This window comes from Ictalurus furcatus, chromosome 6 (assembly GCF_023375685.1).
Source record: "Ictalurus furcatus strain D&B chromosome 6, Billie_1.0, whole genome shotgun sequence".
NCBI classification, from domain to species: domain Eukaryota; kingdom Metazoa; phylum Chordata; class Actinopteri; order Siluriformes; family Ictaluridae; genus Ictalurus; species Ictalurus furcatus.
The window spans coordinates 26,510,423-26,527,987 of record NC_071260.1 but is presented as its reverse complement, the minus strand read 5'-3'; the positions used below and the strand labels follow the sequence as shown (position 1 = coordinate 26,527,987).

The 17,565-nt window shown below is 39.3% G+C and overlaps 1 protein-coding gene across 1 annotated transcript; it reads left to right on the top strand.

Annotated features, from left to right (window-relative positions):
• The first annotated feature begins 2,636 nt into the window (after positions 1-2,636).
• Positions 2,637-11,651, top strand: igfbp5b (insulin-like growth factor binding protein 5b). The gene is made up of 4 exons (XM_053627374.1): positions 2,637-3,331; positions 10,443-10,660; positions 10,758-10,877; positions 11,047-11,651. The coding sequence occupies exons 1-4, from the start codon at positions 2,995-2,997 to the stop codon at positions 11,179-11,181; spliced, it is 810 nt and encodes a 269-aa protein (XP_053483349.1). The 5' UTR covers positions 2,637-2,994; the 3' UTR covers positions 11,182-11,651.
• The last annotated feature ends 5,914 nt before the right edge of the window (positions 11,652-17,565 follow it).

Below are 17,565 nucleotides of genomic sequence, written 5' to 3'. Positions count from 1 at the left end.
ACACAAAGACACAACAGATAATGGCAGATTATTATATTACATTATGCATCCTGAGTGTGTACATATCAAATCATAACTTTATTACCTGTGTACCTAAAGGATGGATCCATTTATCTGTACTGTATCTGAGATCATAGAGCATCCAGAAATGATTTCTATAAGCATCCTGTGGCAAACAGCAGGGAGATTCTAAAGTTTAAACTTGAGGAAAAACATGGAGTGGTTATACATATTCATTAACAATCTGATAGGAATTTCTTTTGCTGACATCCAGTGTTTTCGGCTCTTCCTTTGCCTGTTCTTGTGTATGTGAGCTGGCAGGAGGGAGTCATCTATGTGGGTGACTGTGTACAAAAGTTAAAGAGCATGAAAATAACATTTTCAAGTAGAGTAAATATTCCTGAGACACAAGTAATCAAAATGACTGACATCAGTGGTGACTATCTCAAGACTATTTGTAAAGTTAGATAGTATAAACTTGTTTCTAATTAAGCTATGTTTGTAAGGTCCTCTTACACAATGGAGATTAAGTTAAAGCATTGAATTACATTGAATACTACATACATACATACATACATACATACATACATACATGCATACATGCATACATACAACATTGAATTTAGCTTGAAGGCTATAAAAACCCAAAGGATGTTTTCTACAACATAATCCACTAGAGCTGACATATACATTGGAAAAATATTCTCTCAGAGTGTATAATGTTTTGTCCAAAAGAAAATCTAGTATCCTGAAAGTGCATAATATAGTTTTGGTCATTTAAAACTGTAAAAGTAGACCAGAGCAGGTGGGTCTCCAAAATAATGGTGTTAAGATTTTACTGACATGTGGCAATGAGCTTTTGTGTCAAACCAATAGGCTCATGTATAATGGAACATTAATATCATCAAAAGCATCTACACAAACATACACACAGTGTTGGCCTAGCTATGAATCTAGGCCAGTAATTGTGACCGTATTCCTCCTCATTAGCAAGTGGATTACATTTCCAACATGTTTCCAATGACTTCTGTAACCTGTATCCTCTGAGCTAATTTTCTTTCCGAGTTAAAGAACTGGGAAGCAGACCAGGGCAATTTGACACCTCGTATGACCTGAAAGGAGCCCATGTTCAAAATTCAGAAATGTAGCTCACAAATGGTTCAGGAGGAAGAAAAAAAGGAGAGAAAATGCCTAGCATAAAAATACATAATCAAACTTTCAGTATAATATAGATCATTATAGATTATTTCACTTCAGTGTTTTAGTAATGTTCACAGTCAGAAAAATTGTAGCATCTGGCTCACACTACAAGACAGCAGATGTGATGGCACATGAATGTGCTTATATGAATGTGCATAACAATTTAATAATATTCAAAACTTTAAAAAAAAAAAAAAAAACTACTATTTGCTTTAAAAGTCTGTGACATTGAATAAGTGACATAGTGATCCTATTGCTGTGACAATACTGAGTGTGGAATACATTCAGAGGTCCACTTTTGCTATTGTAGCATGGAAAGCTTCAGGAATTGTAGGACGCTCCACCAAGAGCTCTAATCATTGCTAACAGCTCCTTCTACTGGGCATCCGGCAAACTACCCAAGACTCTTGTGCAGTGAATAAGGATCTGCTTTAACTATAGATTGGCAAAGCCAGTGGGAGAATGGGAAAACCCAGCATGAGAGGTATTTAGGAAGCTACTTGGGAAATAAAGATGTTAAATAAGAAGTGTTTTTGACTCAGGAATACAGGCTTGCTGAAAGACAGCACTGAGGAAGACTACACACTTGACCTTCTTATAAGCTCCACATGTAAAAGCCATCAATGAAAAGTCTGTAAGGTAAATAAGGAGCATGGAAAGAGGGTAGACTTACAAATCAGAGCAGCTGCAAGAGCACATGCAGAGCTTGGATGTTTTTTTAGGTTGAGCCTTTTTTGTAGGCTGCAAGACAATTATACTTCCAGCACTATTACTCTATTGCTTTAGAATTAATAATAAACCACTCTAATGGATTATCAGTCAATGTAAATTGGGCTCTTTTCTTTCTTATGAAGGTTGATAAATGTAGATTTCCAAGTCCAAAACTGCTTTTAATTGTCAGTGCCAATCATGTTCCACACTACCAGTGAGGGAATGTTCTCATTCAGGGATGACAGCCTCATGCAATATGCAGCCACACAAAAGCAATTCAACTTTTATTCCCCCCTGGTGTGCGCACCTTGAACGTATTTGCACAGCTTCACATGTGCACAGATCACACATCATTTTTATTATCATCATCAATGTAAACGGCTTTTGGATTAGTTATTTAGCATTACATGTGGATATTAGCCAAGACATGTGCATGCCGAGGCTATAAATCTCGAGAGAGAGAGAGAGAGAGAGACGCAGCCTTGTCATTTATTAGGGCGTCAGGTCTCGTTGCGTTTCGAAACCCTGCAAACTTGTTATCACTTTAGCCATCAGCGTGAAAGACGGAATTCTGTTGCTGGGGAGGGAGAGAGGGAGGGAATAAAACACGGTGGCGTGTTGCCAAGATGTGGCAAGTGCGCCTCCCTCCAGCGCCGCTCGGTTTCGGCCGTTTTTAAAAAGGCAGGGCGGCCCGCACTCACTCAGTGTGCTCGCCAAAACTTGTGCAGACGCGGGGAAGAGATCAGGAGCGCAGCCGCAAAAGGAAAAACGGCTGCGGGTTCTGGAGTGCCGGAGAGGCTTGCGCACACGCTGGACCTTACTGGTGCTATCATTAAAAACGGGGAATGATCAGAATAGATAGTCTATTCTAACGTTGCGCAGACAGATCTGCGGATGCATTTAAATCGCAACATTTATTGACCTTTCTTTGTGACTTTGGATGCAGACTTTTTTCTTACAAAGTTTCTAATTTTATTCTAAAATCAGATGACCTGAAGAAAGGTGCGTCGGAGAGTGTAAATTACGCATTGTTCGGAGGTTCTGATCATTTTGGAAGAATAACAATACATAATCCTTTGCAAAATGCTCCTCAACTTCTTATTCGTGATGGTGCCGTTTCTCTCGGCTGTTTCCCGATGCTCGGGCTCATATGTGCCGTGTGAGCCGTGCGACCAGAAGGCGCTGTCCATGTGCCCCCCCGAGCCCAAAGGCTGTCAGCTGGTGAAGGAGCCCGGCTGCGGCTGCTGCCTCACCTGCGCGCTCGCCGAGAATCAGCCGTGCGGCGTCTACACCAGCACGTGCGCGCACGGACTCCGCTGCTTGCCGCGCGACGGAGAGGAGAAGCCACTACACGCACTGCTGCACGGCAGAGGGCTGTGCACCAACGAGAAGGGCTACAAGGCGTTGCATCCGCCTGTGGGTAAGTGCTGGGTCGATTAGCACTTCAACCTAAGCGTGTTGAGTTCTTAATAGCGGGTTTAGGGGTCATATGATGTTAGTAATGGCAGTGGGTGTTAAAAATGGCAACTGGAGGCATCAGAGGTCACTTGCGTTAAAAATGTTACCAAGCTGTGCACAGACCACCAAAACGGGTAATACACATTACCATGTAGCATCACTTACCTTGATAGCAGAACATTCCAAGCCAAATATGGTTGACTTTAGGCGTATAAGTACCAGTTATGTAAATGTGCATAATAATCAGTCAAGAGTGGCCCAGTTATGAATATTTGAGATTTTAAGGCATTTGGACTGTAGCTGGCTCAACTGCAACCTATACAACAAAGTGTAATGAAAGTCTCATCAAGGTTGAGTTGTGATTGAACATCATTCCACAGCAGCACATAGGCATTGGGTTATTACTATTTTACAATCAGGGATACTGTATATCAGTCAAAATCAGATACTATGTAGTTATTATTGATTTTTGGACCAGTCATTACTGTTAAAAGACACTGAAGAACTATGAATACACTGCCACTCATCCCCACTTCCATTGCACATGCCCATTTGCATTCCTGTATGCTAATAGAATGCAAATGTGTTCCTTAAGCTTCACCTAGATACCCTGAACCTATCCAAACACTTGACGAATGCACTGCTTTGGCATTCTGCCACATGATCAACATACACCAAGCAGTATTGATATGATAGACCAGTCCTCAATCCTGGTCCTGCACTCTTCCCGACCTGCACCTGTTAGTGTTTTCCCTGCTCTAACACACCCAAATTAACGCACAGTTTGCTTTAAAATGACATGATGTGGTGAGTCATGTGTGTTGGAGATGAGAAAACATTAAAATGTGCAGCAGATGTTGTTGAACCATCCCATGCAAGACCATTTGCAATGGGTCTCTTTCCGAGAATGGGAATGGTGTACTTTCATAGTTGCTTTGTTGATAGAACATTTAGTTTACTTGCAAGACACAGTATTATATACTAAAGCTCATTCTTTGGCATTTTGTTTATTATTTAATTACCTGCAGCTGAAGACAATGAAGACTGTGGGGGAAAGATTTATGGGGCAATAGATCTTGGTTAGTCTGAATTTAGGTTTACATCTGGGGGTGGTGCAGAGAGTTGGATTACTGTTTAAAGATTAAATATGAGGGGACGCAGACAGCCATGGTTTGGGTATGTGTGCCCATTGCAACTGAAAGCTTCAGCATGCTTTTTTACACTTAACTTCCACCAATTTCCCACTAATTTTCATTCTATACATCTTATATATATATATGAATTATTATTGTTAGTGTATGGAGCTCATGTTAATATGAGTTTATTTCCACTTCTTGGTTTTATTGTAAAACCGCCCCCACCCTATTGCTCCCTGAGGCCACATAAATCCATGGGACAGCATGTGAATGGAATTTGCTCTGTTCTTCAGGCATTGTTTGTAAAAGGGAAGGATAGCTCACAATTTCTTACAAAATAGAAGACAGAAATATGGTTATACTCTATGGTTATGGCTTTGTAGGTTACACACATGCATACCCACACACATGTTCACACACAGGCACATAAAAAGCCTGACTGTGTCAGGGGCTTGACGTGAGTGTGTGTGGAACAGCACTGTAACAGGAGCAGCTCTTCCCCAGTGTGTGATTGCACTGGCCGCTTGGTCATGCCACAGTGATTCAGCAAAACACATTTGGAGCCACTGTCTAAAGAGCTATAAAAGCACTGGATGGAATTAGATGGGTGCTTCTTGTCTACTGTAGTGTTTGGTTTCAGCCCATTTTTACCAGATGGACAGGACAGACATTAGCATTCTTGACCACACCAGGATTGGGAGCCTCTGTCTCCTAGTTACCCAATTGTCATTCATCTAAAGCAATAATTTCACCTCAGGATCACCAAGAAAGAAAATAGAAATTGACTATTTCCTCATTATGGGGAATGCTGAAGCATCCTATCTTATATGATGTAATGAGTCTCTCAAATTCTCTCTGCTTGTAGCTCCAAGCAGAACAGTTTTCAATAACCTGTGTTAGCTCAGACATTGTAAACTATGGATGATAAATACCTAAAAACAGAAACTGGTATACAGTCCATGTATACCAAATGAGTTTAGTGTTCTGTATAAATGTAAAGCTTTTGGTCATCATAGCCCAGGCAGGGTAAGCGTATTTGTCAAATCTTACCATAGGCAACCATCTAACAATAACCATAGGCGCCAAATTATGAAAATTATTAGGGGTGCTCTTAACAGCCTACAAATTTTTAACGTCATATAATAAAAATGTTATCTCAAGCCAAGTATAAAAAATATTGTTAGATGATTAGTCATCTGCTTTGACAGAGACATGATTTGTGATGTCTTGCCCTGTGATCATAAATCAGTTGTATTCCTGGTAAAAATAAAAATCCTGGCATTGAAGACAGTTGTGCAGTGCATCACTGTCCACTAGTGTCTAAATTAGCCTAAAACAATGTTTGCTCTTTATAATTGCTCCTGTCTATTTGTAGCCAAAACAAACCACATATCAGCATGCTATACAGAATGTGAGAACTATAGCCTGCCCTAGGTTACCTGTTACCATAGAAAGCATACTATTTAACACTACTAGTCAGAATACTAATAAAAACAGCGTTGAAATCACCAACTATATCACTGATGGTATAAGTGGACAGTATAGAAGACAGCAACTGTGTCTAAAACACAGGTAATACTGCTGGTATTAATGCAGCAGTTGTTGTTCTTACCAAAGCAGGACATTTAGCATATGCAGTATGTTAAATAACTATGCAATGTTTAAAAAATAGAATTTTACCCTGAAATATTGGGAGCGCTCTAGCTATGGGCGCCTATGTTCCTGACCTTTGTTACGTTCGTCATGCTTGAACCCATACTTCAAACTGATTGAGGAGTTTTAACACAGTTTGTTGGACATTCCTGGAGACAACAGAGAGCTTTGGCACATCAGAAGCTTCACACTTGCTATCAAATATGACTAAATGGTAGCTTGCTACTTGTCCTCTGATCCTCATGAAGGACCTTCATGTTATATGTGAGCAGGCTTCTCTGTCAGAGTTCACAAACAATAATTAAAGATGGCTCAAATTTTAAAAGCCTGAGCTACACATGAACAAGCATGTTGTGCACCGACAACACTGTCTTAACTAATGGACCTTCACCCAAGGCAAAATGCAGTTTTGGATGCAGTTTGGTTTTGTACTACTTATTTATGGGTGCCTTATGTAATTCCTGGAGGTTGTCCATAATTTAACTGCAATCATGAGGCAACAGAAAGAAGGCAGTTATTTGTACAGCATAGTCACTGGCAGGAGCCTTGTGCATACAAAGCAGCACCCAGTTTTCCATCATTAGATTGGTTTTTAGTGCTATATTTCATTGCATAGTTCTAACAAAGTCAGGTTCCAACACATGTCTCAGACAGCCATTCACCTTCTCACACTCAGAGTATGCAAAAGGAGATCCTATTTGGCAAGCTTGAACGTTTTCTCCTAATAAAGTTTAACAGCAATTTGTGCAGTACACATTTGTCAGCAACACTGGGAAGGCTATTGGGTAACAGCTGTGCAGGAACTCAGCTCCTACAGCGGTCTATTCTCCTAAGGATCAAGCGATTGTTGGTTTGTGACATTCACATATTGGGCCTTAACTAGGAGCCTGTGTGACTCCTCAAAGCAATTGAGAGTTTGCTCTCCTTCCCTTCTATCACTTATGACAGGTTATTATAATTAATAGGAAGATAAAGGTTAAGTAGAAACAATAGACGTGACAGGAACAGCATGTGGTTCAGGTGTCAACCTGTTGAAACAGCCTGTCCTGGGTTAGAGGATGCTCAATTTGGTGTCACTTCCTCCACAGAAGGGAAACAAAAGGTGGTTAGTTTCATGACTACAGCACAGGTTTAACAGTAAATGAAAACGCAAAGGGTAGTTGCAACAGGGGCCAAAATTATAACATCTACTCCCAACAATTGTCCTTTGAGACAAAACAGCTTCTGACAAAGGTATATATATATATATATATATATATATATATATATATATATATATATATATATATATATATATATATATATATATATTGTATGTATGTATACAAAACCAAATCTTAAATGTTCTGTGAGTTCTGTGAGTGTTTAATTAATACAGCATTATTCTTCATGCTGCTGCTTGGAAAAATTCAGAGTGGAATATAATAAGGGAAAAAAGTTATACCAGGGCTTCTCTGTTATTTGGATAAAGAAATGTACTAGCATTAATATCAGACTTCAATTATGCTGCTATGAAAAATGCTTTCTGGTGAACAGGTGCCATTTAGGCTACATATGTTGAATTATATTTGTTGTTTCCTGTTGAATAATATTACCATGTTGCATGGTTTAGGCATACTCTAAATTAATAGGGCTAGAATAGAAATAGTTTATGTTAATGTAAATTTTTTCTTTATTGTTTATTTCAATAAATATGCTCCAGATCCATGCCAGTCCAGTGTCATACGCATCTTTTCACTCATTATAATGTCATTTTTGTTGTACATTTGCCTGTAGAAAGCAGCTTCTCTCTGGCCTTCTTTGGCCCTTTGTCTGTTTGCTGCTCTGTTTCAGTTGTACAATCATGCTGTGAATTTGGGCCAGCTTTTAAATATTGAGCAGCGGAATCTGGCTTAGGATGTCATGGCTGGCCAATGACTTGAACAAAGCAATGAATGTAGAGTGATAGACTAGGCCAGTAGCACACACTGCTTAAAAATTGCATACTTCTGGAGAACTTGCCTTATTAGACTACAAATGACAAAATGGTGATATGAGGTTATAAGTGTTTAGTGCAAAGGGCAGGAGGGGGATTAAAAGCAAAAATTAACTTTAACATACGCAACACAGCAATTAGTAAAGTTAGCAAAACCACAATTATTAGTCAGATATAAGAAAGATATAGGGGGATTATTTTATTATTAGTCATCAGACAGCAAGAAACGTTGGATATTGATGAAGTATAATTGTCCCATGCACATGTTAATATTTAAACAGAGCCCTATCAGATGCACCTTGTTTTCATGCTCAGGTCCTCTTGCCTTAATGAAAACTTTGCAAGGCTAAGCATAGAGTCACCAATACCTCTTTGCCATTCATTCCAAAGCTCATTTGAATAGAGAGGATGCATGTGACAAGTCTGGCTTGGCCATGCTCCAGTATCTTGGCCAGAGCTCAGATGTTAGACACAGAAAGTGTAGCCCATCTCAAGCAATTTGCTCAATTAAGGCAGGTTTTCATTTTAATATGCATTGCATATGTGTGTTATCTTAAATACCTTGTTTTGACATTCAAATCTTTTGTATGAAAATTTAAAACTTATATGAAAAGTGCTATATAAGTAATGATTATTATTATATTGTTATTATAGACTTGGGCCTCCATTACTAGCTGTGTACACAAAGCATGGAAAATGTTTGTTTTGTTCACATGCTGAAGAGAAAAATGAAATAAAATATCATTTATTGGTAGCAAACAAGGTTATAGCTCTGTCTATTGTTGATTTTTAAACCAAACATACCTGGCTATGTGCTCCTTGCTGGCACGCAAAGCCAAATTATCAAAGTATCACACATCAGTCATCAGTCATTTTTATAACTCTAAAAGATCTTTAAAATATGAGGTTGACTATGATAGATGCGATTCAGCAAGCCTGCTGGCCTGTCATGAAGCCTGGCTGCAGGGAACATTTCAGTGCAGAATTTAGTCTGCCAAGTCATGAGTTGCAAGATTAATTTCAAAGAGTCAACCACTGCTCTGATAGTAACTTCAGAAGCCAGGAACCTGGTTCCAGTAATCACCCTTCCCCCATGTCCCTATCCATGGCTGCAGTGTCAGACAGACTCTTTCAACACCAGTCTGCTTGGAACACCCCTCTCTTATACAGGGTGTCACTGTAAACCAGACATTATATAAGTGAAACTAAAGCTTATTAGCCCCACCTCTGCCCTGTCCCAAAACTGGCTAATGGTGCTGAATGTGGCATGCTATCACACGACTGCATCCTTAACAATACTCGACAAATTCCCATTCCAACATTTGACCTGAAGCACCTTCTGTTATATTTTTACTAGATAAATATAGCCACATGTTCATACTAATGCCTAAATCTGTGGGTTCAGGGATTATGTATGTACTTTACAGAAAAACCTGTTGGGGAAATCTGGTTTAGGTTTAGGTCTTGAAAGATCAGCCAAATCTTTTTTTTTTCTTCTGTAAAATAGTAAAAGATTTGCTTTCATGAGGCGCTATTGGCCTGTTTTTCTTCAACAACATTGTTTGCTGTACACATTATATTAATTAAATCTCCCTTTAAAATGTACTTGTTCTCTGAGTAGTTCACACCACATGTCACCTTCACATCACATGGTACTTGTGGCTGCTGAGACTTTAAAGAATCTAAGTATAGTTTTAAAAGACTACCAAGCCTTTGGGAAGATTCATTCTTCAACTATAAGTGCTATAGTCATGGCTGAAGTTTGTTATCAAATAAATGGAAAATGTTTTGCAAATTCAACTCTTAAATACATGGTAAGCTAAGAAAGTAAACTGGATTATTATTATTGATCTTTTGTAGTTAATCTCAGTCTCATTTGCATGTTCTGCCAAATGCTTGCCTTGATCTGGGATTCTCATAAAGCAGCCTTTAATGAACATTTAATGCTATTTGGCCATATTGCTGATTTGGCTATTGGCAAAATGAAGTGATGTCCCAGTGAACTCCATTTCAGGTGCCTTGTTCAGGTTTGGGTGGGAGTTTATGGATTAGTATGGGAGGGAGAAGGGCTTGTCATCACCTGCTGATCCCTTTCCACCTCTGTAAACAAATGCTAAGGAAACATTTGGTGAGAAAGCAGTTGGTTTCAGGTTTATTTTAAGACACCAATCAGACTGTGAAAGAGTAAGCTGGTCTCCTGAGTTTTTTTTGTCAAATTTCATTCATCTGTGCCAACGCATGCATGTTTGCTAAAACTGTTGGTTGTGAGAAGTGAAGCTGATAACTTGTTAATCATGTGTTTTCTGTAGATCGTGAGTCTAAAGAGCAAGATGAGACAATAAAGACTGACACAACAGAGGAGCAGCTGCCCCAAGCCAAAGTGCCCATTTACCCTAAGCAAGACCTAATCAACAGCAAAAAGCAGGCTGCCATGCGCAAGGATAAGAAGAAGCAGCAGGAGAAGCTGAGGTCCATGGGTTCGCTGGACTACTCACCACTTCCAGTTGACAAGCATGAAACTGAATTTGTAAGTTACAGTGAGGGAATGGGGAATGGGAAGAATGTCGCTGATTGCTAATGTCTAACTGATTGTTGTTACATGTGTGTTGTGCTGAATTATAAAGGGTCCATGTAGAAGAAAGCTGGATGGGATCATAAAGGGGCTGAAAGACACCTCCCGCATTGTGGCTCTCTCTCTTTATCTGCCCAATTGTGACAGGAAGGGCTTCTTCAAACGCAAGCAGGTGTGGATTTAATTAAGGGTTCTGACCTCATACAAGTTATGTCAACTTACAGTTGAATAGAATATTAACTTAAAAGAATATTAACTTAAAGTAATGAGTGTCTGGTACTTTTAGTGATAGTCATTTAACACCTCTATCAATCTCTCCCTCCTATTCAACACACATGTAGTGTAAGCCCTCACGTGGTCGGAAACGGGGAATATGCTGGTGCGTGGACAAATATGGAGTGCAGTTGCCAGGGACTGACTACAGTGGAGGGAACATCCAGTGCAAAGACATGGAGCCTGGCAACAACAATGAGTGAGGAGGGATGCGCCATGATCACCTGAGCCGAGGCTCGCCACCTTCTTTCCTTCCCACCTGTCCACCCGCCAGTCACTCTAAGATTTTGATCCGAAAAGACGAAGCAAACACAAACAAATTTGAACAAAAACAATTGATAAACTTTTTTGACTGAGCGCTCATCTCTAACTTGGTGTACCCAGTTAAATGGAGGGCCTCTGCTTTGTTAAGAGCTGGGTTCCAGCAAAAGATTTTAAAAAAATATATACATTCAATTATATATTTTTATAGAGGCTGGGGTTTGAGCACCATACTTTTTAACATACTGCAGAAAAAGAGCATATGGTATGATAATTGTTACCAGCGCTATCTTGGTCTTTTACATCTTTGAAGTTGAGGTGTCCGAGGAGATAGCTCAAACTCTTATTATTGGAAGAACTAAAAAATTTTGTTTGATTGTTTTCCAAAAAAAAAAGAAAAAAAAAAAAACAAGTCATAGAGATGTGCTGATGCACCTCTCTCTATATGGCTATTTGGTCCTGTCAGAGCACTTATTAGGAAAACCTTGGAAATGTGTAACTTCACCAAGTTCAGTGTATGTGTGTGAATATGTATGTCTTTGCATGTATGAATGTACGTGCAGTTGCATGAAAGAGAAACATGGTGGACAACTTTTTTTTTTTTATAAAAGAATGTCCCGTTTTTGTTTGTTTTCAACCACATGAGTGTGTGGTGAAACATGCCCCCCTGAGAGCATTTATAGAGCAGGCTCATTGCTAGCTGTTAGCATTCTCTCACTGGCCCACTGTTTGGGAGAACGATGGTGTAAGAATCAAAACCATGTTTGACATACCTGTCTCAGTGACTCTGTGACTGTGTAGCTTGCCTAAAATGCCAACTGTGCCTATGTAACCTGATGCTGGCATGCAGACTGATCCAGGTGAATGGATAGCTGATTTGCTGGCTATGGCCTGAGGTCCCATCATGTCCAATATCTTCACAGATTCCTTGTTAGAAGAGCGGAAGGAAACGTCCACACCCAAAATTATCTGGCACCCATTTTGTACCAGTATCCCAAGTGGGACACTTGGTGTTATGGTCTGAGACAGGCCTCAGTGGCCTGACACTAACTTTCCCAAAATTTGGGCTTGAAGTAACTTGACTTTGATGGACATTCACCTTTGAGAGTGGTAGCTTCTTTCTCAGCCTGTGACAAGTTTTTGGAATAGTCTTTCACTTTTTTGCCTTCCGTGAAGTATCAATTTATCCACTTATGAGCCATTTCCTAGACCAAGTGCTTTCACTGAAATGAGTGACACCTTGGCATAGTATATCACCGTTAACTGTAGATTGATGAATGTTTTCTGAGGAACCTTTATCAGGAATTGCTGCTTGGAAAACGAGTTGTGCATTTTAGCATGTTTTCATTGTTACAACCTTTGTTGTAGTCTGTTTTCATTGTTACAGCCACCCAGTCATTTGGGGACCTTGGTCATGTGAATGAAGGTCTTCCCCAGTCCACCCAAACATCCCACCCCCAACTTTTTCTTTTCCAAGCCACACAATTACTGTCTTGAAATTCTATCTTCAGCATGGCATAACTGCACCTTTTGCTTTTTTAAAGGGTGTCATTTGAAAAAGAAGGCACATTTAACTACCATTGTCATTCAGTGCATTGAGAGTTTTATGTAAGGTTGTGTGTGTGTGTGTTTTAGTGCCTTTCTACATACAAATACATTTGAATAGTGACGTGAACGTTACACAGTAGCCAAGGGGATAAAATTGGTTAACCATTATGTACTGATGAGGGTCCTCAGTCGCTTTCAGATTTATATGTCAAAGATATTTCTGTCATGCCACGACTATTTTTAAAACACCTTGTAAAAATCACTAGCTGTGAAAGGGAAGCTAGTGGCTAGTGTTTTTTTTTTTTTATCTCAGTGAATAAGCTGAATTTTGAGACTGCAAGTGTATGTAAATGCTTGAGATAGTAGTTCAAATCATTTTCAGTCAAGCTACATATGAACAGGGATACATGGAGGCCTTCATGGCCAGCACAGGCTGGTGATTCTTTAGCAGAAAAACCAGCAAGAAAAGCCATTCCCTGCCACAGTGGTTCCGCTCAGATCTTATTACAGAGCTCATGTGATCATAGTTTCATGGCTGGGAGGGGGCCAGTAATGCTCGACACAATGAGATAGATGAGACGCTACTCCACTAAGCTTGCCTCTAGTGCTGCTTCTCTCTGCTATTGATAGCTACACCATTATAAAAAAAAAAAGACAAAGAACCACAGGTCGACAGAAAGTCCCAATGGCGTGTCTAAATGGAAAAATGAGTGATGAGAGGCTCTCAAAGTGTAGAGAGAGAAAAGAGAGAGAGTTTTTCAGAGTGAAGGTCATAAACTGACCTTCGCAGGTGTTTTAAATGAGTTATTGAGGAGGTATTGTTCACTATTATTGCACGAATGGCCTCTGAGGTAGAGGCCAGAGCATTTGCCAGCATTATACAGGTCCTGATTTGTGCTCAGAGCCCCCTCTTGCTTTTTTCTTTACTTTCTTTCTTTTTTTTCTTTTTCTTTTTAAAAAAGCAGCTTGCACTTATGTATTTACAATATTTCTTTTCGCCATATGACAGCTTCCTCCTTGCAGTGCGGGCTCCAAAGCACATCTCAGATCAGGTGCAGGAGAAGCAGGAACAGGCCTCAGACACAAATCCTGCCTGAGGACTTTTGACAGAGGCTTTAGTGGCCCAAGCCTGACAACCACCTCTTCGTCTGGTGGGGGAAGAAAATAAAACAACAAAATACACAGCTATTGATCTCAGTCCAATCTCTATTCATCTACTCTTACAGCTACCAGAACATGTGCCTCAGTGGCATCCAGGGAGAGGGAGAGAAGGTGAGAGCCCCAGGCCATGATTACGCTCTGGGCCTCACTACCCCGTCAAGTGGGGCAGAACAAGAACAGCACACATCACAGTAGATACCGTTAGCAGGCTAGGTTATGGGGGTCTCGGAATCTGCGAGGCAGGTACAAGCAGCCAGTGGTAAATCAGTGACTTTCTCTTCTGGTCTTGAAACTGACATCAAAGGCTGTAGGAAATGTTTGCTCGTAGCTTAGATGTGGTTCATGATTGAATCATGGAAGTGATACAGCCAAGTTCCTGTTGGTTTGTTTTAGTGTTTTAGTACCAAATTCTAAGTGGTGAATTGCAAAAATGGTGTTCTCGCATCAACCAAAGACAAATTTGTCATTTCATCCTGAATTACCATGTTAGACTGGATCTCATGATTGAGAGAAAACACTTCTCTCATTTACTGAGATTCTTTAAAATTATGTAAAGGGTTTAGAATGAAGAACAGTCACATCAAGCCAATATAAACCATTGTGGTGTTGCTTGGTGCCTTCACCAGATTCCGAATCTTCAAAATGGTTAGATAAATACAATATTCACATTCTTGATACAGTAGTATTACAGTTTTCTTTCTGAATCACTAACAATTTCTTCTTCTTGTTGTTTTCCTTTTCTTTTTATGTGGATGAGAAAAGACTTGATGATTGATCACATTGACATGTGGCCTAACATGGCGTTTTGAAAAGAAAAAAACAAAAAACACCCATTTGTGGCAGGAGGACCGTGAAAATGTTCAACATTTGGAACTCTTAATAAAACAGATAAAAAGAAAAAAAAAATCAAATTATTAAGAAAGTAAATATCACTGTAATATTTATTCAACTTGTAATTTATGTACTCTTTTAACCTTTGTCTTTTTTGTTATGACAAAGCATTTATTTAAATAAAGTTATGTATTCATTTATACTCTTGTGCACCACTCTTTCTTCTTATCATTGAAAACTTTGTCTAAATTCGGTGACATCTGTTCATTCAAAATGGAACATAAACTATATATATATATGTGTGTGTGTGTGTGTGTGTGTGTGTGTGTGTGCATGCTAGTATGCCTTAGCATATATATGAATGTGCATGCTAGTATGCCTTAGCATTCAAGTGTCCTGACGTATCAATCATTTTAACACAAGATTATATGCTTTGTTGTATAAACAATACAAGTTATTGTTTAAAGATTTTCTTATTGTTCAGAGATAAAACATTGCAGATTGTAGGTTTGTTTCAAATGCAGACTTTATAATAAAGGCCTGCCCTAAGTTTAGTCACCTTGTTTCCAACAGTGTCAAAAAAAGGCTGCAAAGGAACTAGGAAGTCATTTAATATGAGCCCCAACTTCAAGGGGGAAACAGACCAACACAATGAAACAACTCAGAATTCAAATTATGGAGGTATCCAACATCAGAGAGAGATTCTGCAGGGGTATATTGCAGAAATACCACCTTACAGGGCAAATGTATCAGAGCAAGTGCACATAAACATGCCACATGGCTTCAGTGATGGCTTCAGTATGAGCCATAGCCGTCTAGGTCAATGGTGACAATGAGGGACAAATCTCAAGCTAACATTACTAAACAGAAACATTTGCTAAACATAAAACACTGGGGTGGTGACTACAATGTTGAGGGTATCGCCTGTGTCTCTGTTGTGAATACTTTTTTTTTTTACTAGTTTTTATTTTACTTTAATTCCACAGCCATTCTTACTGTAATAAGTGGAAGGCATAATCATTAAGTAGGTATCCAGATGTGAGTCACCCGCTTGTGCTAAGATGGGCTAGTATTCTTTCAAGAGAGTCAGATCAAGGAAGCAGATTCAGCAAAACATGTGCAGGGGATTTGATTTGTGAGTCAGTAAACATGACAATTACAGTTGCCTTCAAAGAATCTAACAACTGCACATTAGACTTCAAAGCATCTGTGCCCCTTTTATTACTTAATTAGGCCAATAGCTATGTATGACTGCATGTGCCATTATAAGCCATACCTTAAGGAATGATTATCACAGATATTTGTAATTTGTGCACACAGTTTAATGTACAACTTGCAGAAATCATAATAATAAATAATTAAATGCCATATTTTATGTACCATCTCAAAGGGTGCTCTGGGGACACTCAGGGGTCTGTGATGTATATCCACTGGGTTCCTTGATTTTTTAAAATCACATGCCGGTGGTGAAGATTAGTATCAAGTAGTGTGAAAGTTGTTATGGTTTTATTTCATTATTATACCCATAAGCCTAATTGACTGGTCACTTGAAAGAAAGGGGTTAAACTAAGACCAAAAAAAAAACAAAAAAACAAGTATGCAGGAAATAATGTTATCTTTAATATAACCATACTTTTAAAATTCAAATTAGGAAGTGGTGTGAATACCACTCCAGGGTTCTTACCTCTATCCTGTGCGTGTGGAGTTTCAGTGTTGTCCCCGTGTTTTGGGGGTTTCCTCCAGGTACTCCGGTTTCCTCCCCCAGTCCAAAGACATGCATTGTAGGCTGATCGGCATCTCTAAATTGTCCAAAGTGTGTGAATGTGAGTGTGTGTGCGATTGTGCCCTGCGATGGGTTGGCACCCCATTCAGAGTGACCCCCGCCTTGTGCCTCGAGTCCCCTGGAATAGGCTCCAGACTCCCTGTGACCCTGTGTAGGATAATAAACAGATGGATGGATGGATGGATGAATTTGCCTTGTTGTTCTAAAAAAAATAAAATCTGTGCTGTCGTCATAGATCCTTAGAAATTCTTTTACTCTAGAAGGGTACAAATCCATGCCTACAAAACATTTGAGAACCACTACTTTATACACTCAAGGTATTATAATTATTGTGATTACTATTATTTATTCATTCACTCATTCATTCATCTTCAGTTACCACTTCATCCCAGTCAGGGTCATGGTGGATCCAGAGTTTATCAAGTAACACTAGGTGCAAGGCAGGAGAATTCACCCAGGATGAGATGCCAGTCCATCGTAGGGCACCACGCACGCACATTCACCAACCCAGAGGCAACCCAAATGAAACTCAACACAGAGAATATGCGAAACTACACACAGATAATAACCTAAAGTCAGGATCAAACTAGGAACCCTGGAGCTGTGAGACAGCAATGTTGGCATTATTATTATTATTAGTAGTAGTAGTAGTAGTAGTAGTAGTAGTAGTAGAACTCTAATTATAAAAAAAGTTGGGACACTGTAAAATGTAAATAAAAACAGAATACAATGATTTGCAAATCTCATAAACCCATATGTTTAAACCCATATGTAACACTTACTTTTCCAGGCTTTTGTTGCCCACGTCCCAACTTTTTTGAGACGTGTTGTGGCCATCAAATTCAAAATTACATTATTTTTTTCTTAAAATGGTACATTTACTCAAAGAAGCCAGTGTTTCCTTCTTGACTGTTTTCAAGAATTGTTTTCGTCTTGCAGATCACTTTTTTTAAGGAAAAAAAAAAAATCCCTTGGGGTAGTTTTCTGCCAATGTCATGGCAGC